The following is a 23,103-nucleotide window of genomic DNA, read 5'->3' on the forward strand; positions in this document are numbered from 1 at the left end:
GACGTTTCAGCCTTCATCCCAGAGGCTTCTTGAGTTCAGAACTGAAGATTTGGACGAGAATTCCCCGTGACCTGGATGACCGAGAACATCTTCAGACCCGCCTCAACGCGTCGGGGATGTTTTCTCCTCCTGTTAGCTAATTATGCTAATGAGTGGTTGCATAAACCTTCATGTTGAATAATGACTGCAAATTTGTGCATTGTTGTTTCACTGCTGCATTATGACGCACAGAGGTTGTGCAGTTAAGTGACCGTTAAACTTTTTCACACTTAACTGAATGTACTTTGTATCTTTTCTGGCGAAACATCAAGATTATATAAAGAAAAAAGAAAAAAATCAGCCGCTTGAAACCCAGCCCAAAACGGAGACACTTTTTCCTTTTTTTTTTTTTTTTTTTTTTTTTTGTTTTTTGTCTTCACTTCCTTTATCTCCTCGTACAAGGAAATGCCATTATCAGTGTTTGAGAGAATGTTAAAAAAAAAAAAAAAAAACACTCCGTCCTTTGCAACTTTGCCGGCGGGGTGTGAATGGACTGAGACGAATGGTTTAAAGTGCCCTGCTAGCCGTCAGGTGTGGAGCTCCATCTACCCTCTCCCATCTCTCCTTCCACCCGTTTGAGTACTCTTTATTTTAGAGCATCTCTTTCTTTTATAAACCTGCCGGGTGTCTCACGACTTTCCTTTCACATCGGCCTCAAAGAAGGAGGAAGCATCGGAGCGGTGACTTCAAGAAGTTCAACCCTATTTTTTTTCTCAAGCCTTAATCTTTTTTTTTTCTTTAAAATACTTTGAAGGAGCTCTGGTTGTGCAGTGCACACAACATCTGCCTCACGGCAAATGTATCCCTGGTTGAATTCCAAGATACTCGAATGTTGTGAATGATAACACGTTACAGCAGGAATGGGCCATTTTTTTTGTTTGGCGAGCCACATTTCTTATTTAATTTTTAGTTTAATTGTGCGTGGGCTGACTAGGTATCATATAAATTGAACAAAATGAAAATTGCAATTTAAATATTTACATTTTTATTTCAACTTTATAATAATCAACGATCGTATAAATGTACCGGCATTATTTCATATGTCATCATCCATACAAAAATAAACAAAAGGAAAAAATGAGGAGCTTCTAAATTCAATATTAGTTGAAAATACTTCTTAAAATATTCAAAGAATGTAGTTTGGCAGGCCGGATAAAAAAAAGGCAAAACGGGCTTGAAAATGCCCAAGTCTGCATTATAGGATCCACTAATCAGTCTCTTGAGGCCCAATAAATGTATCCATTCATTATTTGGTTGTCTCGCTCTCCTTCAGCACGTCAGAATTGAGTAAATGATGGCGCTCCCCTCTGCGGGACCGATCAAGGCATATCTTTTCATCTTAAGAGCATTCCAAGTCGTTGTTGAAACAGTTTTCTTTATTCCCCTTGTTTTGAGAAAAGTCACTTACTTAAAGTAGAGGTAAAGAGGTAGGAGTCGCTAGGGCAGGGGTGTCAAACGCACGGCCCGCGGGCCGGTACCGGCTCGCCAGGAGGTCCAATCCGGCCCATATAATAAATGCAAAAATACATACATACATACTTAAAGTCCAGTATAGAGGCAGGAGCCTCTAGGGCAGGGGAGTCAAACGTACGGCCTGCGGGCCAATAACGGCCCACCAGGAGGTCCAACCCGGCCCGTGGAATAAATCCACAATTGAAAAAAAAACATACTTTTTAAAAAAAAAATGCAATTCCTATATTGTCTGCTAGGGGTCCACTGTTTTCTCCTGTATTAGCAACATGGCACAACACGATGTGACTCTTACAGCAGATGGCAGCAACGCAGCTTACAAATATTTAAATAGCATTTTTACTTATTGTTTGAAATGTACCTGCTTTTTGCGTTGGACCCGAAAAATGGAAACTTCTTCTTGTTTGTTGAGGTTAATAAGAAACTTGTATGTACTTGGTGTGGATGCAGCAAGTTTGGGTGCAACTATGAGACTCACCAGAATACAAAAGAACTGAGGCATAATGTTGTTGAAATTGCTTTTGCCTTTCTTTATGATTTTTTTTAAAGAAACAGTTCATCACATATAAAGATTTGTATAATTGACCTGTTCTCCTTTACACTAAAACAAAGGAAAAATTTGGACTCAGTGTTACTTCTAGATAATTACGCTATGATTTTACAGGCCACCTTGCCATCAAATTCGGGCGGTTGTGGCCCCCCGGACCAAAATGAGTTTGACACCCCTGCTCCGGAGTGAGGAAGCGAGACAACAATAAGTCTTCTGAGTTTATTAGACCATATTAGCGACGGTCGGCAACGATTAGCAGCGATCGGCATTTATCTGCAACCACAAGCAGAGCTCAAGCATCCAGCTCATGCTGAGTTCTTCTCCAAATCTTCTTGTCTTGGCAACTAGATTTGGATTTCTTCGCTTGAAGACGTTTCAGCCCTCAACCGAGAGGTTTCCTCGCTTCTGGTGACCTGTGGGGAGTTTCAGAATATAACCTCCAGGGTTTTGGGCGGGTCTAAGATTATGCTGGCTTGTTATGTAAAATCAGCTATTTGCATTAATCCCCGCTGCACGCCACTTCTTAGATACACCGGTACGTCACGTCATTAACACGCATCATTGATTTACTGCACACAGGCTGAATAATAAGATGGGTAAAGTACGAGTTTGTCTTAAAGCTCAGCAAAAAAAGGCAAATTACATGTTTTGCAAGGGGATGAGCCGTTTTTCCCCAAAATCCAGCAGTAAAGGAAGTTGAAAACAGGTCAGGTGAACGCCGGGGTTTCGCCTGACACGGAAGAATCCTGTCACAGGAGAGGGAAGCAGCGTCATCCTTCACCCTTTTGGAGGAAAGAAAACAAAAACAGATGACAAAAAAAAAAAAAAAGAGTTCCTCTTCGAGATGATTCGGGTGATCACGCCGTCCACGGATGACGGACAGGGTTTTTTTTTTCGCGCTCCATTTTCTTAAATGTCTGGACAATTGCGCCTGGAACTGCTGTCATCTTCGGCTCAGCTCTGGCTCTCCGGTTTGGTTTCTGCCCCCGAAATTATCTCAGATGGTTCTTTTGTAACCTGCATTGTGTTGTTCATCTCTGATAAACTTCTTTAACTACAGTCCCAAATGCATTCATTTCCTCTGCACGCCACGTTTAAAAACTCACTCCCGTGTTTCCTTCTTGCTTTCGCCTCAGGTTTGGAGAAAGTCGGACGCGATTCCAGCTACGAGCAAGAGGGAAAGGTCCAGTTCGTGATGGACGCGGTGTACGCCATGGCTCACGCCCTGCACCACATGCACCGCAAGCTCTGCTACGGCTTCCCGGGCCTCTGCCCGCGAATGGCCAACATCGACGGCAAGGAGCTGCTCAGCCACATTCGAGCCGTCAACTTCAATGGTGAGAGTTGTTTTTTTTTATTCTATTATTTTATTATTGTTTTATATCATATTTATATTATTATCTATTATTATTATTTTATTTGTGTTTTATTTTATTTGCCATTATCATATGCTTCGGTGAGTTCCTCCTTTTTTTTTTGTATTTGATTTTGTTCACTTTTTATTTGATCGTATTCACTTTTTATTTTATTTTTTTTACTTCTATTTTATTTTATTTGCATTCATTTTATCTGCCTTTATCATATGCTTCGGTGAATTTCTACATCTTTTTATTCGATTCTGTTTACTTTTTATTTTATTGTTTAACTTTTTTTTATTTGATTGTTTTTTAAATTCTATTTTATTTTATTTGCATTTATTTTATCTGCCTTTAGTTGTTTTGGTGAATTTCTTCTTTTTTTGTACTTGATTTTGTTTACCTTTTATTTTATTGCATTTGCTTTTTATTTTATTTGATATTTTTTTACTTTTTTATTTATTTTTTTCTTTTCTTTTCTTTTTGATCTCTTTTACCTTTTTTATTTTATCTTATCTTTTATTTTGATATTTTTTCTTTTTTTATTTCACCTGCTTTTTATTTTATCTTTTTTACTTTTTATTTTATCTTATCTTTTTACCATTTATCGTATTCTTATTTTATTTGCTTTTTATTTTATTTCATTTTATTTATTTTATTTTATTCATTTTATTTACTTTCATTTTATTTTGTTTTATTTACACGCAGTGTGGGGTTGAATTCAAAGATAGTCTCCACACACCTTGGCACCTTTAGATTTGACCACATTCGCCCGTTCGCGCCCGCTCTCGCTCAGCGACGGAGCAACGGCGGCGAGCTGGGAATTGAACCGCCAACCCTCCAATGGGATGGATGCTCCGCTCAATTGACTGAGCCAGAGCCGCCGTTAATACCTAACAGGCACACAAAGACCGCTTTGGGAAGCAATTATATGATTTCAGAGGGGATATTGTCGATTTAATGTATTTGGTCTTGTTTATTAACTCCTCAGACGGATGACTGAAAGGGATTAAGCTATGGGATGTAAGTAAAGGCACGGAATAGAAAATATTACACAAACCTCCATTGTTTTTTTCCCCACAAACAGAGAGCAAAGAATGCAACAATTAGCTCATTTAGATAAAGATGCCCCGGGAAGTGCCCTGCATTGTATCACGGAAAATAATACCGCACGGTATTTGAGTTATTTTCACAACACAGCTATTTAAAAAAAAAAAAAAATTCAACTAGTTTCCATAAATACGTCAATCTGGACGGTAATCCCGTGGTGTTTATCCGCGTCGCCTCGACAAACTCGAACGACTCGAGACCCCGGCTCGTCGTCTAATTTGTTTAGTCCTTATCATAAAGAGGACACCATGTTGCATTTCTCCTACAAAATTAAAGCGTTGCTCATGCATTTTTTTTTCCCCAAAAACCTATTATATGCTTATAATTTGTTTAGTACGGCGAGTGGTTCGCTGGAACCTGGAGTGCTGATCCCCCTTTTCTGACTTCCTGCACCTTGTCAATTTTAAGTTTCGACGGAAAGGCGGGGCGGGGAGGTTCACTCATTTCCTTCTAATAATACAAAACTCATCATTTGAATATTTTGTTATTAATCCTCCCTCCTCCCGATTTCCGCCGCACCTGCAAATGTGTCTGACTTTTTCATTTCCTGTGTCTTCTCAAATTATTGTTTGAAATATATAATGTCTGAAATAGAAAGCAAAAGATTGAGAAGTGAAGTCATGAAATAGAAAAAAATATTCCCGTGATTGTGATTAAAATTGCCAGAAATCCGGGAGTGTGTGTGTGAGGATCGGAAAGTCGACTTTGCCGTGCTGAGAGTTTGCACCCATATTTTTGCTGGAGCGAGTCTGTGTTACCGATTAGTTGGTGTCAAATCTTCGGGTCTAACAAAACGCGGGGGGTTTGGAAGTGAACCTATGTTGATATGTGAGTTGTTTTGCAGCCGCTACGTCGAATGTCCTTATGTTAATGCATGGTTGCACGGCGACCAACAAGACGGTCCCTGCTTCAAATCCAATGAGGTGGGACATTCGTTGTGGAGTCTCCATGTCCTCCAAGAGGTTCATCGGAAACCCTGAACTTTCCAGAGGTTACTGATTTTGTTTCTTTTGCTGAGATTGATCCATTCTCCAGCCCCCGAAACTCCGAACACAATCACTAGTTTAGCCGCATTAGCTGCCTTTAGCACAACTTTGTTCCGCCACAAGAACCAGCTCCCGGTAAGTTCCCAGTTCATGTGATCCAACAGGTTTCACCTCTTTGTTTCGCTTCACCTATTCACATTCCAATCCAGGTATCCCACTAAATTGCGCTTTTGTTCCAACGACTGACACCCCGTTAGCATAACCCCCCCCCCCCCCCCCCATACACCTAGTTTCTGCAGATTAACTGTTACATTTACATAACAAGTCACCATAAGTTAGAGCGCCAAAAAATCTGGCCGTTATATTCGGAAACTCCTCATAGACCTTTAGAACTGAAGGAGCCTCTGGGATGAAGTGGGGGAAACGTCTTCAAGTGACCAGTTGCAAAGATTTTGACAAGAATTCACCGGATAGTACAGATGGTTGTCTTAGCTATGTCATAGTGCTTGGCAAGATCATTAACACGCTGGTATCACGGTTTGCTATCATTCCCTGCTTCAGATCAACTGTCATACACTCAGGCTTCTTAACACCGCTATCACATAGCAATTTGCACCTCATTGGGAGCCATAATGATTCAATGCAAAACACACAAAATAGTGTATTAAGAGGAGAATGCAACAATGTAAACATTGCATAGCTTTACGCAACACTAGCGCTACGCTACAAACAAAGGGGGAAAGTCCACAGGTTGGTTTCTTTGTGCGTTCCTGAGCCGTCTATCTATAGGACATGCAAACAAGAGCGTAAATGTGTCTCTACGTGGCTCTGTGATTGACTCTTAATGGTCCGGGGTGAACCCCATGTTTCACCCAATGAGAGTCGGTGTCGGCTCCCTGCAGGACAAGCAGTATCGATAACGAATGAATGAATGTTACATTAATATGTGTGTCATCAACTCACTTATTAACTTAACAGACCCTCTTAACTCAAACTGACCTTGGCGCTTATATCCTGGAAACTCCCTGGGGGTTTGCCGCAACTTAAGAACCCTCAGGGAGGAGGAGGAGGAACGTCTGCAAGGGAGAAACTAAATCCAGATAAGATAAGATAAGATAAGATAAACTTTATTGATTCACAACAACAACATCATCAGGGATAGTAATGGCCAACATAAAGGAACAGTAAGTTAGGGCATGACATGTATGCTTACAGATACAATCTGTCCCTGGTGGAGAAAAGATGGCGTGATCAATAACTCTGTCATTGGTTGCAGTATCATTAACCAATCACGCAACACGGTACATAGGGGTGAAGGACGTATCAGAAATCAATCCCCTTTTCATCGGCTCCTGCATTATTTCATGGCAACCGATCCATAGAAAATGAAGGAGTAATGCATTACAATGGGCCGGATAACTAATTCGGTTATTTGTATTCCATTATTTTTCAAATGAATGATCCATCAAACACAAGCTGTTGATATTTGTTCCCCGTGAGTCCGAACGCCACCGTACGTCATTGGCGCCCGCATGACTTACCGCTAACGGTTTAGCATCTACGCCGTCATTCATCACCATCGGCACGTGAGGCGGCGTCCGATACCTTCTCGCCTCGTCTTATAGAATCACAACTTTGATAGCGCTAGATGTGATATTCACTCATCAAAGAATGCCTTAAAATAAAAAGGCGTAAATAAATCATTTCTCACCACAAACACACAAACACACACATCACTTCCCTCCAGTGTTTCCTGAGAAAGTAGGAAGAGTGAGGGAATAATTTAAGAGTAAGGAGGCTGTTCTTTGGCACTCAGGTCTGACACAATCGGATCTTCCCAACAGCACATGGATGCAACACCAGGCGAACCATTAAATCAAAGATGATTTCTTCTTTTTTTTTTGACTAAAACATGAAAAAAGAAAGCAACTACGGTACCTCAGGATTTCTTTTTGAACAGCGCTGGGAAGGACACAGGGGGGCAGCAGGCGGAGGGATTCACCCGAGGGTGAGAATAAAGTATTGAGGCTTTCTTCATCACATATCCATATTTACACGTAGGCTCGGTTTGAACTTCTTGGTGGGGGGGTAAAAAGAGAAACCCTCAAGCAAATTTGATGAAATGCTAAATAAAAAACGAAAACTTTCCTCAGCAAAGCAGGAAATATTTAAATACTTCATATACTAACGCCGATGTACCTATCAAATCACAGGAACGCGCCGTTGGACTTTCTTTCCATTCACGCAATTATCGGTCTATTCCAGAAACGAGCGTTTGCTTTTTTATCGGGGCCGCCAAACAATTTTCTTTATATATTTTAAACATTTTCACGCCGCTAAAACATGTTTTCTCATCACATCAGACCGATGAAATGACCGGAAAATTCTGAGAATTTCCAAAGAAAACGACTTTGACGGTTATAGTGCGCAGGAGGAAGCCCAAGATTACGATCGACTAGCCGGTGCGGCTTATATTGAGGTGCGCTCGATAGTCCGGAAATTACGGTCACTCATTTTTTTCCTTTTGTTTAATTTTTACATACAAAATAATGGTACATGAAGTTGAAATAAAATGCCCAAAAATGTGAATCTTGAAATTGCAATTTTTATTTGGTTCAATTTACATGATACCCACTTGGCCCACGCATAAAAATTAAATAAGAAATGTGGCTCTCAAGTCAAAATAATTGTCAACCCCTGCTCGATACAGTGAGGACACATTCATTCATTCATTCGTTGAGAGTCCTTGTGAAGGAACTGAAGCCCATCCCAGGTTTCCTGAGGCATGGGATGGGGTTCATCATGCACTGGTCGCTAGTTGATCTCAGGGCCGAGTGGAGACGTGCCGCAGGTTCTCAGTCGACCAGGTTGGTGAATTCTTGTCCAAATCTTCTTGTCTTGGCAACTGGACTTGAATTTCTTCACCTGAAGACGTTTCAACCCTCATCTGAGTGGCTTCTTCAGTTCTAATGATCTGTGGGGAGTTTCCCGATATAACCGCCTGGTTTTTGGGCGGGTCCAGGTTATAGTGGCTTGTTGTGTAAATGGAGGACTTGATCTGGAGAAACTAAGTTAAAGGGTGTTGTTGTGCTGATGGTGGTGTCGTTCATTGGAGGAAAAGTACGAGGTAATGGGATGACCTGGATTGGAATGTGAAAAGGTAAAGCTAAGCAGGAGTCAAAGCTGTTGGATCACCTGAACTGAGGCTCCTGTGGACGTTACCGGGAGCTGGTTCTGGTGGTGGATCTTTCCTGGTTGTTTCCATTTCATTGAAGAGAAGACAGGAGAACAAGATCACGGTAACTGCAGAAAGGTGTTGAGATCAGGGAGAAGGTGCCTGGTAGATGTAACTTGACAGATACAAGGAGATGCCCTTAGAAGAAGCTCTGGAGGCCAAGCAGCACTGGTGACCCGCCCGTAGAGATACAGCAGGGAAACTAAGAACCAGAGAGCAAATGGACAATTCTGGATTATCTGTGGAGGTTCTTAGTCATCCGAGTCATGGTGAATTCTTCTTGAAATCTTCTTGCTGCGGCAATTGGACTTGAATTTCTTCTCTTGAAAATGTTTCAGTTCTCATTCCAGAGGTTTTTTTCCGTTCCAATGACCCATGAGGTTTCCCAATATAACCGCCAGGTTTATGGGCGAGTCTCGCTTAATGTTGCTTGGTATGTAAATGTTGTTATGTTATTGGGGGATGCTATTTTTTGGGACAAAATAACAACTTTTTTGGGATTACCTGGATTGCATTGTGAATAGGCGAAGCTAAACAGGAGTGAACCCTGTTCTACAAGAACTGCGGCTCATTTAGAAGTTATCAGGGCTGGTTCTGGTTCTGGCGGCTGTTTTTTTTTCTCTTTTCTTATCTCGTAATCTTGATGTTTCACCAGAAAACATACAATGTATATTCAGTTAAGGGTGAAAAAATCTAACGGTCATTGGTCTGCTTGACACAGAGCTTCACATAACCTCTGCAGCTGGAGTGCGTAATAATGCAGCAGAAAAACAAAAAAAAAAAAACAAAGTTGCAATAATTATTCAACCTGAAGGTTTATGCAATTACTCGTTAGCATAATTAGCAAACAGGAAGTGAAGCCTGGCTATGAAACATCCCTGACGCGTTGAGGCGGGAATCGGCGATCAACGGGCCGTCTTCATTCATTCAGACTGAGAACATGTCTGAAGATGTTCTCAGTCACCCAGGTCAGGGTGAATCCTGGTGGAAATCTTCAGTTCTGAACTGAAGAAGCCTCTCACAAACATCTGAAACGTCCTGAAGTGAAGAACTTTAAGTCCAGTTGCCAAAGCAGGAAGATTTAGACAAGAATCCACCATGACCTGGATGTCTGAGAGCCTCCACAGACATCTTTGTTGGTTGGTTGGAGGGTGCAGAAGGTCCTGGTCCGGGTGTGCAAAGTTCTCCCAAAACATCTGGAGCCCCTACATAGACCGCACATATCAAAATACGTAAATAGAGAAAAAAACAACAAAACTAATTCAAATAATTTGAACGGCATGTTCACTTTCCCTCCCGGCTTTGTGACGCACCAACTCAGGAGGTGAAGATGAAACCAGGCTCGAGTTGTCACAAAAAAATAAGTGTTAAAGCTTCGACGTGTTCGTTTGAAATCAGTGGGAAAATGCGTGTATCCGTCTTACAGTCATCATTTGAGTCCAAATGCAACGTTTCTGGAGTTCTTTTTTCCCCTAAAAAACATGACTGGTTCCATCCATAACAGTTGGATCAGCTCAACTTTCTTTTTGCCGTTCTGTTTTTATTTTCTCTTTCCGCACAATTGCCAACCAAGACCAGAAGTAACTGATCTTTCACCCGTAGAATATTCGGTTGTCCAGACATCGGAGCACGGAACTCGGCCGACGCCCTCGTCATTTCCCTTTGACAAAACAAAGCACTCCTTTGCTTCTCAGGACTTTTGATACGGAAATGGAAATTGGTCACTTTTGTTTTTTTTTTGAGAAGCACTGACATTTTCACTTCATGGAGAAATAGCCTCTTTCAGAAAGGAAAGTCCAGCTTGAATTTCTTCTCAGGGAACTAGTTTCCTCCAGGGCGACTTTTTAATTTTGCATTCTCACAAGCGCTAAGGGACCCAATAGAGATCGTTGCTACAGGAGCATCTAGTGATGTACACCTGCAGCAAACCACCGTGAAGAAGGGGAAGACCAAAAAAGACCAAAAAAGTTTCTCGCGTTTGATAGCGGCAAATTTCTGTGTGAGCGAGTTGAGGAAGACCGGGTTTGCCTGAAAAGTGGAAGTTAAGGAAGTTACTGTCTCACTGAATGACGGAAATAATGTCAGTGGCTGGAAAATGAATGAAATATAGATATTGAACCAGCTTGATGAGCGGAGTTGCTTTTAAACTCCAGCAACTCCACGCCGGTAAAGACTCGCCGGCATCACCCGATCACCGTTGGTGTTTTTTTGTGTTTGGTATTTCAGCCAGGAGACTCTCCTCTTCTACTCAGAAGACGAGTGATTGCGCTGGTTGTTGGAGGTGGAGGAGGCGGCTTTTATACTTGACCTGGTTGTTTCTATCGATAGAAGACCGAGAGATTTACAGCTTTGCATGCGACTATGTGGAAATTCACGGGTATATTTATGTTTTCCAATTAAAAGTTGGTTTTGCCATCGATCCGTCGGGGCGGCACACGGTATCGATAACGGCGAAGACGAACGGGATGAACGGACGACGGCGGTTCCATCCCCGTATTTGAAGGGGAATAAGTTAAAGTTTCTGGTGCCCGGATTCCCTTTCTTTCCCCTACTCTCCCAACGGATCCATACCAATTCAAGCCTGGAGCTGCGAGAGAAAACAAGGCGCGGTGAGAGGGAGGGGGATAATTTAAAGTTGTTAGGGCGGTGATTGTTCTCTCTTTTGGATCTGCGCCGAGCCAAGATAACTCACAAAGGGGAGCCTAACAAGTAAATGTGACGGAACAGGAAAGGGAAGTTCAAAGAGGCGAGATCGGCAGACAAGGAACGAGATGAAGAGCCGATTAGATCTAGAAGCGAACGTCCTCCTCACGATGATGAATATCCTCGGACCGTATCTCCCCCCCCCCCCCCTCCCGGTACGACACGCTAGATGTTCATCGATACCGAAGCCTGATTCCGACTCGATTCGAGAAATGACATCAAACGTGAAAATGACTTCCTTCCTGTTTGCAAAGGTTTAATCATCAGCGGCGGAGAGGCAGGTCTCGCACGCAGACCCGCCACTTTGCATTTGAAACCTTTTTTGCAAATTTGTTTATTTTTACCGACAAGAGTCATTTCCCGCGTCTGTAAATGCATTTATATGTATATACAAATGAATTTATGCATAGTTTTATCAAAAACAAAGGCGTCTTCATATGCGGGTGATATAAGAAGTAAGACCTTTTCTTAGAACAGGGGTGTCAAACTCACTTTGGTCCGGCGACCGCAACTGTCCAAATTTGATGTCAAGGTGGCCGGACCAGTAAAATCATAGCGAAATTACCAAGAAGTAACACCAAGTCCAAATTTTTCCTTTGTTTTGTGTAAAGGAGAACAGATCAATTATACAAATCTTTATATCTAATGAACTGTTCCTTTAAAAAATTGCTGAAGAAAGGCACATTTTCAACAACATTATGCCTCAACTCTGTCTTATCAGTGCATTTTATTGTATTTTTCGCCAGAGTGTCACTGTGGCACTGAAACTTGCTGCATCCACACCGAGCATACGGGTTTCTTATTAACCCCAAGGGACAAATAAGAAGTGGTCCATTTTTCTTAAAAAACACGACACTTTATGTCAACTTTTCTCTTTTTCAATGGCGACATCTTGTTGATGAGGGAGCCGGGGCCAACGCAAAAGCGGGAACATTTCTAACAATAAGTAAAAACGCTATTTACAGACCCGAAAGCCGCCTTGCAGCCGCCTGCTGAAAGTTCTGAGTCACATCGTGTTGTGCCATGTTGCTAAGACGGACCAAAACAATGCACCCTTAGCAGACAATACAGGGACTGCATTTTTATTTTTAAAAAGTATGTATTTTTTCAAATTGTAGATTTATTCCACCGGCCAGATTGCACCTCCCGGTGGGCCGTGATTGGCCCGCAGGCCGTACGTTTGACACCCCTGCCTTCAAGCCTCCGAAAAGAATTCCTACACAAACTCAGCATCTAAATACAAACAACATATGATTAATTTATTGCCGTCCTTTACCGTCATTCTCGCTCTTTCTGTTCCACCCGGTCGCGACAGATGGCCGCCTGCACTGAGCCGGATCTGTCCAGTACCCCACATCCTGCAGGACGCTGCAGCGATCTGGTAATTCACGGTGCTTGGATGCGTATCGGTCGAAACGTTTTACCTTTTGAAAAGATCGGTAATACCCATCACTGTCGGGAGAGAACTGTTTAATGCCGTGTGAAGACCGTGCGTCCATATGCGTCCGGAGAAGAGAGAACTTTGGATGCGCGGCGGAGTGGCCACGCTGCAGTGGACAGCACAATCAGCAATCATTGTCCGGGAGAAGATGAATAGATGCGATTCAGCTGCTGAATCAGGGATCCCTGCCTCATTAGCAGCTGTCTTCCGCAGGAACACTCGACCCCGCGCCCTCTTTGTGACCGGCTGTGGGCAATAATGGATTTCACTTGATTAGAAAAATAACATTAAGATTAGGGAATAAAATCAAATGGCACGGATGAATAAATTAAGTGGAGGTCGTTTGGCCTGGTCTTTATATGTGTTGTTAAATACAAATTTAAGTTCTCGCAAAATAACGGCATCGTTTCTGCTCAAGTTTAGACAAGAAATTCATGAGTTGCGCTCACTTGCGGTTGAGAATTCCAGATTCGGCTGTACAGCGATCCCTCGCTATAACGCGGTTTACTTTTCACGGTTTCACTACTTCACGGATTTGCATCGTGCGTCGTGTTCTGCATTCTGATTGGCTAAAAAGTCACTCCGCTTCTTCTCTACCTGTGCGTCAATAACGTTGCAGTTTAATATGTACACGTACGTAAAACAGCTTGCTAAATTTACATGACGTACGTGCAAATTCTCTCGCAATTTCGAGTTTCTCTAAAACCCATAATGTTGACAAAACGCTCTGGAGCGACAAAAGGGCCCAAAAGGCAGCGAAAGATGCTATCTATCGCAGATAAAGTTAAACATCTGGACATGCTAAGGGAAGGTAAAAGCTATGCGGCTGTAGGTCGGCATTACGGAATTAATGAATCTTCCGTTCGTTCCATAAAGAAGGAAGAAAAAAAAAACATAAGGACGACAGCAGCGATACGTTTCGCAGCAGCAATAAGGTTGCGGTGGGCGCTGCTAATCTCTGCAATTTGAAGCCTTCTGTTCACATTGATGATTAAAATTATTATTTGACAGTACAGTACAGAAGTTATTTGTTGAAAAAAACGTTTCTAAAGTACAGTACTTTTATTTGTGAAACAAATGATTGAGCCTGTAAAATGGTTTGTTCTTTCTTTTCAATGTATAACAGAGTATTTAATTGTATAATAATTGTAAAAAAAAAAATAAAGGTTTCTAATTCACTGATTTACCTATCATGGGTTCTTTTTGGAACGTAACCCCCGTGAAAAACAAGGGTATATTGTAAACACAAACGCGTAGGCACACGTACAACACTTTGAATTACCCGGCTGGATGAGCATTGAATTGACGGTCCCGTTGACGGGAGTCCGTCGAAAACAGCCTCCTTCCTGCGACGGAGACCTTGTCGGTGTTTCTTGCTCGGTCGCGCCGTCAAAGATCCACTTACTCTTTTTTTCCTTTCCCTTATTCAAACTTCAACGTCCTTCACTTGTCTCTCGCCGTCTCCTTCTTCCTTTTGTCATTATCTACCCTTTAGCATCTTGGCTCACTTTTCCTTTAGTCCACCGTCTGGCGCCTGCACTCAGGCTCTCTCTTTTATATTTCCTACAAAGCCGGTGACTGATCGCCGAGAGTTTCTTTTTCTCTCGAAAGTGTTTTCGGTTTTCGGAGCTGAATTGACCGAATCGGTTGGAACGTTTGCGGTCTGCTCATTTACCGGAAAGAACCAAATAAAATCCTGATGCGTTCGATCAAAAAAATGATTTTATATCGATAGAAATCAAATCCCTTTTTATTTTATTGCAGCCTAAAGCTGGATTCTTACTTGTGCAAAGACTCGGAAAGCAGGATTTCATGTACCGTAACGCTTCACAATGGCTGAGGAGAAATTCAGGCCAGTGAACGGAGGTGTAACATTTTCAGATGAAAACTTTGGAGTTCGAGACAGTGGGGTGGAAGGGAAGGGTTCGACTTCCAGAAGGAACTGAAATATGGGCGATGACCGAACATAGACAAGGATGCATATTTTTTGCACGCCACAAAGGGTGTGTTGACAACAGCGCTGCCTTACAGGGGCACAAGCCGGTCTTTTTGGGCCGGTCCCAAGCCCAGATAAATCCAAAGGGTTGCGTCGGAAAGGGCACCTGGCAGAAAACATGCCGAAACCAAATACCTGAATCGAAATTATGACCCTCATACCGCATTGGTCGAGGGCTGGGGTAACAACAGCCATTGGTGTGGTTAACCGACGGGGCGCCGGTGGAAATTGGACGACTGTGGGTATAAGAGGGCGGGGGGAGGGTTGTTTGGAGGCAGAGAGAAGAGGAATGGCAAGTCTTTGTCTGAGAGTAGAGACTTTAAATAAGGATGTTAAGGTTTGAACTGCAAGGCAGGAGGTCTAGAGGAAGACCAAAGATACGATTTATGGATGTAGTGACAGAGAACATGAAATTAGTTAGTGTGAGAGATGAGAATATAGAGAATAGGGTGACACAATGGAGGCTGACTCACTGTGGTGACCCGTGAAGGGAGCAGCCCGAAGGAAAAGGAGAAGAAGGGTGTGTTGAAACACAGTAGAATACTATCACATCAGAACATGTTCGTTATGGATTCATATAGTATTGTAGGGGGGGAGAAGCTATTGAATCGTATGGTATGCTATGGTATGCTATGGTATGCTATGGTATGCTATGGTATGCTATGGTATGCTATGGTATGGTACTGTATGCTATGGAATGGGGCTGGGATGGTATGGAATGGTATGGTATGGTATGGTACTGTATGCTATGGAATGGGGCTGGGATGGTATGGAATGGTATGGTATGGTATGGTATAGACAGCGGGTATATTTGTTGTTTGTTATGGTATGGTATGGTATGGTATGGTATGGTATGGTATGCTATGGTATGATACTGTATGCTATGGAATGGGGCTGGTATGGCTGGTATGGTATGGAATGGTGTGGTATGGTATGGTATGGTATGGTATGGTATGGTATGGTATGGTATGGTATGGTATGGTATGGTATGGTACGTTATGGTATGGTATGGTATGGGGCTGGTATGGTATGATATGGTACGGTACAGTACCGTATGGTATGATATGGTATGGTCTGCAATGATAGGTTAGCGTAGGAGATGGTATAGAATGGTATGGAAGGAATGGTCTGGAATGATAGGTTAGAGAAAAGGAGGGTATGGAATAGTTTGGTAAGGTATGGAATTGTAGGGTAGGGTAGGCAAGGGTACAGATTGGCATGGGTTATGGTATGGTAGGGTATGGTCTGAAATGGTACGGTATGGAATGGAATAGTAGACTAGGGGAGGGGAGGGAATGTAGGGTCTGGTATGGAATGGTATGTTAGGGTATGGGAGGGTATGGTTTGGTAGGTCGGGGTAGGGGAGAGTGTGGTCTGGAATGTATGGCACAGTATTTGTGGAATGGTGGTGTTGAATACGGTAGGGTATGGAATGATATTGATTAGCGACTTTAAAAATTTGAGCATGCCGTTATCCATCCATCCGTCCGGGTCGGGGTCGTGGGTGCAGCAGCCGAAGCAGAGCATGTCCCGGGTCCACCTCCCTACTGGGACCTGCCCGGATCAGCTCACCAAGGAGGCGTTCAGGAGGAACCCTGACCAGAGCCTCCTCCGCTGGCTCCACTCGCTCTGCACCGAGCTCATCCTGGATGGCCAAGCGGTAAAAAAAGATATACATTTTTACAATATAACTGATTCCACGCTTTTATTTTGACATGTTGGTAAAAAGGACACCTCCCTTGTGCTTGATAGCATGGAGATACCTGTATTAATGCTGACTCGCTACCATCCAAGTAATTTTCAAGCATTGCAACATCCCGACGTTCACACAGCAGGTAGTTAAATTTCTACCTACCTGGTATTACAACACTAAATTTGATCAGGGTCTGTGGGAAAGAAAATAACTGTCTGGATGATGTGACATCAGAACTGAGGCAGTGCGGAAGTGACAGAGTGTGACAGGGAGATCCCGGGAGAAGGAGAAGCGCCAACCCGCTAATACGTGAGAGGTTATTCGGCGAAATGCAACTCCGGAGATCATATTCCCCGTCATTTTCTGAGTTGGTGTAGGATGGTGGGGTTACCATGGTGATACTGCGTTTTAACATAATGTAAATACCTTGTCAAGATGTCGTCCTTGCAGCATCACAAGCATTCTCCTCCAACCACCTCCTTCATCTGTGTACGATAGAGAGGGAGAGCGAGAGAGGCGGCGAATCGTCATCGTTGTCTCGTCTCCGCCAGGTCGTATCTGACGCTGGGTGACAAGATGGCCATCGCCATGGAAACTGAAACGCGCTAATGAGAAAGGCTTGACTTTGAGATGACGATCCCGGGTTCCTGGCAGGGCAACCTCTGGGAGGGAGCCGGGTGAAGGGGTGAACCGGCCGGTGCGCGATGGGCCCTGGTCTCAGCGACCCGAGGCGGTGGAGGAGTTTCTCACTTATCGCGAACTCGAGCGAGCGCTAATGATGCCGAGGAGGAAGAAGGTTGAGCGCAGGGGATGCCGAGGTGTCTACCTGCGCACCGAGACCACGGGAGAAAAGGCCGAGGATATGGTTCGGGGTGCACGAGGGAGCGAGTCAGGGGAGACGAGCCGGCCGGCCGGTCAAATAAATGAATCATAGAAGGGATTAGTGGAACAGAATGAGAATACGGATGTTTTGGAGTGCGGATGTAAAACAAGGATGACCTTTGCGGGACAAATAATTGCTTCCGATCGAAAGATCTCACACGGAAACCCAGAGAAAGAGTAAAAGCCTTTTTTGCACAGGATTGTTGCGGGCTCGCCAAACAGACTGATTCGAAAAAGGAAAGGCGGGAGGCGGCGGGAGAATGGCAAAATTTGCCGGGGCACGGTGACCTTGACAGGCCGAGAAACAGGAAGGAAATGAGAACGGTGTCATATAGTGCATGACGTAAGGCGGCAAAAGATGTACTTCTGTGAGAAACATCTAGAGGGTGACAGACGGGCAAATAGAAAAATAAATGCTGAGAGTGTGTAGTTGATGTCTCGGAGGTGTTCTAAACTCGTGTCGAGGCAACCTTGCCGGGGAAGAGAAACATTCAGCCTTGCATAGAATAAAAGAAAACTGGAGAATGGGTAGACGACACGCTGCTAAAGCCCTGGAATTACGCCGATACGTCAGCTTTATTTTAAAAAAGCCAGCACAGATCCAGGTGTAAAAGCCGGCGTATTCATCGAGCAGTCGTATTTTTCCAATCCCCGCGCCGGAGCGAGCAGATGTTGATGGATGTGGCAAATGAGCACCATCAAGTTTTAAATACCATCCCTGATCTAGATTTGATTCACAGGCCGTGCTGTCGGAGCGCGGACACAGACTTAAGCCTTGTTTATATTTTTAAACCGCGCTAACTTTATACCAGAAACGCGGTTTGTCTCGCTTTGCGTGAAGGGACCGACAGCCGAGAAACCGGCCACCGACGTCATAGAAGTTAATACCAAGTGAAAATCTCGACACTGGCTCCCTGCTTACAGCCGCCTCAGAACGATCCTACGCCGTGTTTTTCCACAACATATTTTCCAATAAGTGAGGCCCATAGCATCCACGTTAGCCCCATTTGCTTTTTGTAGGAGCTTTGTGAAGTTTCTTCTTGCTTCATGAGTTGAGATGACATCGGTTCCAGGGATTCTTGCTCTTCCTATGGTTCCATACATCGTACGATGTACTGTAGATGCTTGGTGTTTTGGTAGAACTCATAAGTCGGGGTCATTACTGGATACTTCTTGTCGTGCATCGTTTTTAAAAACCATTGTAGTCACTGATCAGCTGCAAGCCACACTGACGTCCTGTCAGAGCTCTTCCAGCCGGAGACTGATACCACCGAGGAGCTCCATTCGACGCCATAGGAGGTCTTTCCTACCTGAGGCTATCAGACTCTTTAGTTCCTCTCCCTTCAGCCGCAGGGAATCATAAAATCTTAAAACCTTAAAAAGAAAAAAAAAAAAAAAAAAAAAATCACCCACTTACTGTAAATTGTCATAATTTATCTGTATGTTCATAACTGTGCAATTTCATGACACCGACATGTACAATATTTTTTCATACTGTTGTGCATTCCTTATCTTTCACTTATTACTTAAGACCTTAAGACACTTTATAGTTTTCACTTGTTACTTAAGACACTTTATAGTTTATTTGCATTCCTTACTCTCCCTTTTTCTCTTGTTTTTTTTTTTTGTTTTTATACAATTATACAATTAATACTATTATTTATTATTGTTATATTTTTCTTGGAACTGGCACAACAATTTCCTTAAAATGTTCTTATTCTTATTCTTATTCTTATTCTTATTCTTATTCTTATTCTTATTCTTGCAACAAGGAACCAACGAGAAATGGACTGACCAAGAGGTCTAAGCTCTTCTTGCCTGCTACGCAACAGAAGGGTTTCCGGGGATTCTAGGGGAACATTAGCATTGTTGTAGATATTAAGACAGGGTTTGCTAACGTGGCTAACATGGCGAAGCAGTGCAGCGAGAAAATAATACCTTCGGTTATAGCTTCGGTTTCCCGTCTTAAGTCTTAATCCCAAAATGCATTCATGTCCACCTCGCTCTTTATCTCAATCTCAGTCCACCCCGTTGCGGTTCTTTGCAAGACGACGGTTTATATCGCTGGACTAAACAATTTGTTGACTAAACAACAAATATACCCGCTGTCTTAATACGTATCAGTTAACGCAAGCGTCGGCACAAGCTCACGTCCATAATTCCAAAGTGCATTTAATCTCGTAACCACCCGCTGTTTACGAGTGAGCAGCAGGTAGTAAGTAGGGCATCGTAGGCCTGAAATTGAAATATCAGTCACCCTTCACTGTCCTCTACTGTTTGCGGAAATTGCTGGTTTGCAAATATTACCGAAGCGGTGTTCAGTTAAGTTTGCAATGCGTGGTTTCACCTTTTTCCTTGCATTCATATACGATCTGGCGCTGTTTTTATTAGCATCCCCGCATGCTACGACATATTGTTTTCCTACTGCAATGCCACCATTTCGTCAAGGGGCTCATTCGCTGAATAATATTCCGGATGGGGAAACCGAGACGAGATACGAAGGGGATTCTGACAAGAGAGACAAAACGAAGGGAGGCGACTCGCTCACGTGCGTCGGCAAAGAAACAACATCAACCCGGAATGGGAGATGAGCCGAAGACACGGAAATGAGATACAGTAAAAATGATCAATTGTTGTGTTATCTAAGGCGGCGCAGCTTCTCACATATATGCAGATTTACCGACGCGTGCGCTTTCTTTTTCGCCACCGATGTGTCGTTAATGGAGGTTTGATTTAAAAGCAGTATTGTCGTCCGTCACCGCGGCGTATTGGAAAAAAAACCGGAGTTGATATTCTGACAGACGGCGGTTTGAGTGGCGAATACGAACCCTCGCGGATCCGCCGTGACTCTGTTTACAGCAGCGATGTGTATCAGCCGTTCTATAAGAAGCGTGACGGCACTGACAGCCACAATGAAGGTGCGGGCATTCACGCTCGCTCCCAAAGCTGCCGTGCGCGCTCACTCCAAATGTCCAATTGGTGAAGAATCGGTCTAAATTGGAGTAGGATCGTGCAATGTATTCGTAGATTAACATTCAAACGGCTGACAGGTGAAGTTAATTACATTGATTATCTGGTTACTATGGCGCCTGTCGGTCGGCGGGTAGACGTGACGCGGCAAGTTAAAACTTTATCCTCCGATAATGTGATGCCTTGAAGACCAAGGCTACCTTCGAACGACGACGTAACAATCGGGTTTTTTATTCGGCCGTTCCACGCTAATGCTAGTTGAAGTGTTCCCTCTAGGCTTCGCAACTGCGCTGTTGCTCACTGATCGCACATTCTTAGCGCACAACCGATTCAGCGCAGTGAGCGCACTGTAAATGAATTAGATAGGTCACATTTTTGTCTCTATCATTTTGCTGTGTAACTCTGTGAGTGACAGGTGTCCAGCCAATCGTACAATACGAGGAAATTACGCTACGCAGGCAATCATGCGTATTATATAACAATGATAACAGTGTAGGTGACGCTAATGCTAACCTCTTATCGTGGCGAAACGAGCAGCCAGTGAATGTGACACGTCCACTCGCCAAATCGAAGGAAAAATAAGAAATGCAGTTCTTTTAAGTTGGAGTATGTGCAAATAGAAGAACAAGTGGTGAAACTGGGTGGGATTTTTTCTTTTTTGAGTGAGAAAGGTCTTCTTCGCAAAGCTAAAGTAGCGAGGCCAAAGTAGTAAGCCAGTTTTCTGATGGAAAAACATGGACTGAATGGAAGCTATACTGGTGTGTGGCCACAGCGTGCACATCTGATGTTGCTCACAGTGGTGCTCAGTGTGCTCAGGGAGGTTGTCTGCAAGCACAAACATATGAAGTTTTTTGATTTTTCAGCCTAGTCTGACACCAAAGACTGTGGATTTTACTTTTAAGACTTTGCAGAGATTTTGAAGAGACTCGTGGAAAACTACAACTGCATTCTTTTTCTCCACATGCATGCTGGTACCAGGTTTCCTATTCTGGAGCTCATTTATTGACTTGTTGATTGGGTCTTTACGGTGATGTTACACAAAGACTCGCAATAATATCACACATTGGCCCTGTAAGCCCTGAGACAGTGCCGTGACTGCGCTACGACTGTAAGGCCGCCAGCTCTCACTTTACGACTCCGGTTAGGTTCCCATACCACTCTTAAGATTTGCTCCCAACTTCTAGTTTTATGTCAGCGACTGAAAAATCATAAAGTCGTGAGCATACCCATGTTGTCTCTTGTAACATGCGTATGCCTGAGTGTACACCTAGCTTACCTGGGAAACACCAGATGAATTTGGAAAACAGCCCAAGACATGTATGCTCGTATGACGAATGTAAAACATCTCTGAAGGCTGAGTAAACCTGTAGTTGTTATTTCCCAATGGCCGTGGCTGCTTTCAACTGGATAATGTGCAATCACGCACTGTAAAATGGTTCTTTGTGGAACATCCCACCAATAGGAAATTGGAAAACTTGCCCCATTCTGGATCTCATTTCCTGGTGCGGCTCCTGCTTCCTGATGCTGTGGGAGCTTCGTTCTCGTGGTGCGTATGAGTTGGGTGTTGCATTTCACATCGCTAGTGTTGCAGGTGCAAAAAAAAAAAGGCCTGGATTTTCGTCTCCTTGAAGCCTGAAGACACTCAACTCCTTCTGAAAGCTGAATATTAAACATCAATGCACATTTCCCTATGCCACATTGGGTGACATTCCCTGTTTCTAATATGTTTGTTCCAATTCCCCTTCACTTCCACCTCTATTTCCCTTAAACTTTATTGCTTTATTCGCCTTTGGGTTTCGCGTCTCCTTCTATTGACTCTGCTTTGTTTTGACCTCTTGGTCTTTTCAGTTTTTTCTGCAGATCATCACATAAACAGAGGCTTCTTTACAGTCAGCCGGCTTTGGTTACTGGAGATTGTAATATATCTCTACCTTGTGCCGCTTCTGGAAACATCCTACCTTTTCACGCGTTCCACACAGTCTCTCCTTGGTCCTGGTCTTCCATCTTTATCTCACTTTCACTATTTAGTAAAAGTCGACCATTTATATCTGGGGTCACTTCAGACATAAATAGTTTCTTCTGCCCGTTTTGTTATCTCGCCGCGGCTCTCAGACAAACTATCCCTATTTCTGCTCTGGCGAGGCTGAAATGAGAAGCGGAGGACATTAAGGGGCGGTGTGGTAGACAAGGGCAGAAAGGGCAGAGCGCTTTACAAATGCACAAAGCAATAGATCGGGGAAAAAAAAAGGCTCTTTTTCTTTGCAAGGCGGAGGACACTTGGAGTCGTGACAGAGAATGTGGAGTTCGATGTTGCCGGTACCGGCTCGATAATGTCACGGGAAAATCAAAAACATTGATTGTCGTCATTGGCCGGACATGTGCGCGCCGCGGTTTGACATTAAGAATCGAAGGAAGCTTGACGTTGAAGTTTCAAACACAAAACCGGTATAAAAAATGAATTGTTAGCTCAGCGCGTGGATGTTCATGCTTGGCCACGTCGGGGAAGTCTCGGAACGGCATTCGCCCATTCACGCATCTAGACACGGACGGCGGCACGGTGCTAACAAGACCATCTGGAGCAACTTGCTCCAGGACACTTCGGCAAGCAGGCCCTCCGGGGAAGTTATCAGGATGATGTTTTCAGCATCAAGAGATGTGATTGTTAGTCGTACT

The 23,103-nt window shown here is 43.5% G+C and overlaps 1 protein-coding gene across 3 annotated transcripts in view; it reads left to right on the top strand.

Annotated features, from left to right (window-relative positions):
• grm8a (glutamate receptor, metabotropic 8a) overlaps nucleotides 1-23,103 on the top strand; it is a 333,220-nt gene that overhangs the window by 250,730 nt on the left and 59,387 nt on the right. For all 3 annotated transcript variants that reach the window (XM_086147148.1, XM_086147146.1, XM_086147147.1), the window contains exon 7: nucleotides 3,196-3,396. In XM_086147148.1, the coding sequence (XP_086003274.1) occupies nucleotides 3,196-3,396 (201 nt within the window). The remainder of the gene's footprint in view (nucleotides 1-3,195; nucleotides 3,397-23,103) is intronic.

This window comes from Fistularia commersonii, chromosome 5 (genome assembly GCF_037954325.1).
Source record: "Fistularia commersonii isolate RoL2024-O1a breed Wild chromosome 5, RoL_Fcom_v1.0, whole genome shotgun sequence".
NCBI classification, from domain to species: Eukaryota; Metazoa; Chordata; class Actinopteri; order Syngnathiformes; family Fistulariidae; genus Fistularia; species Fistularia commersonii.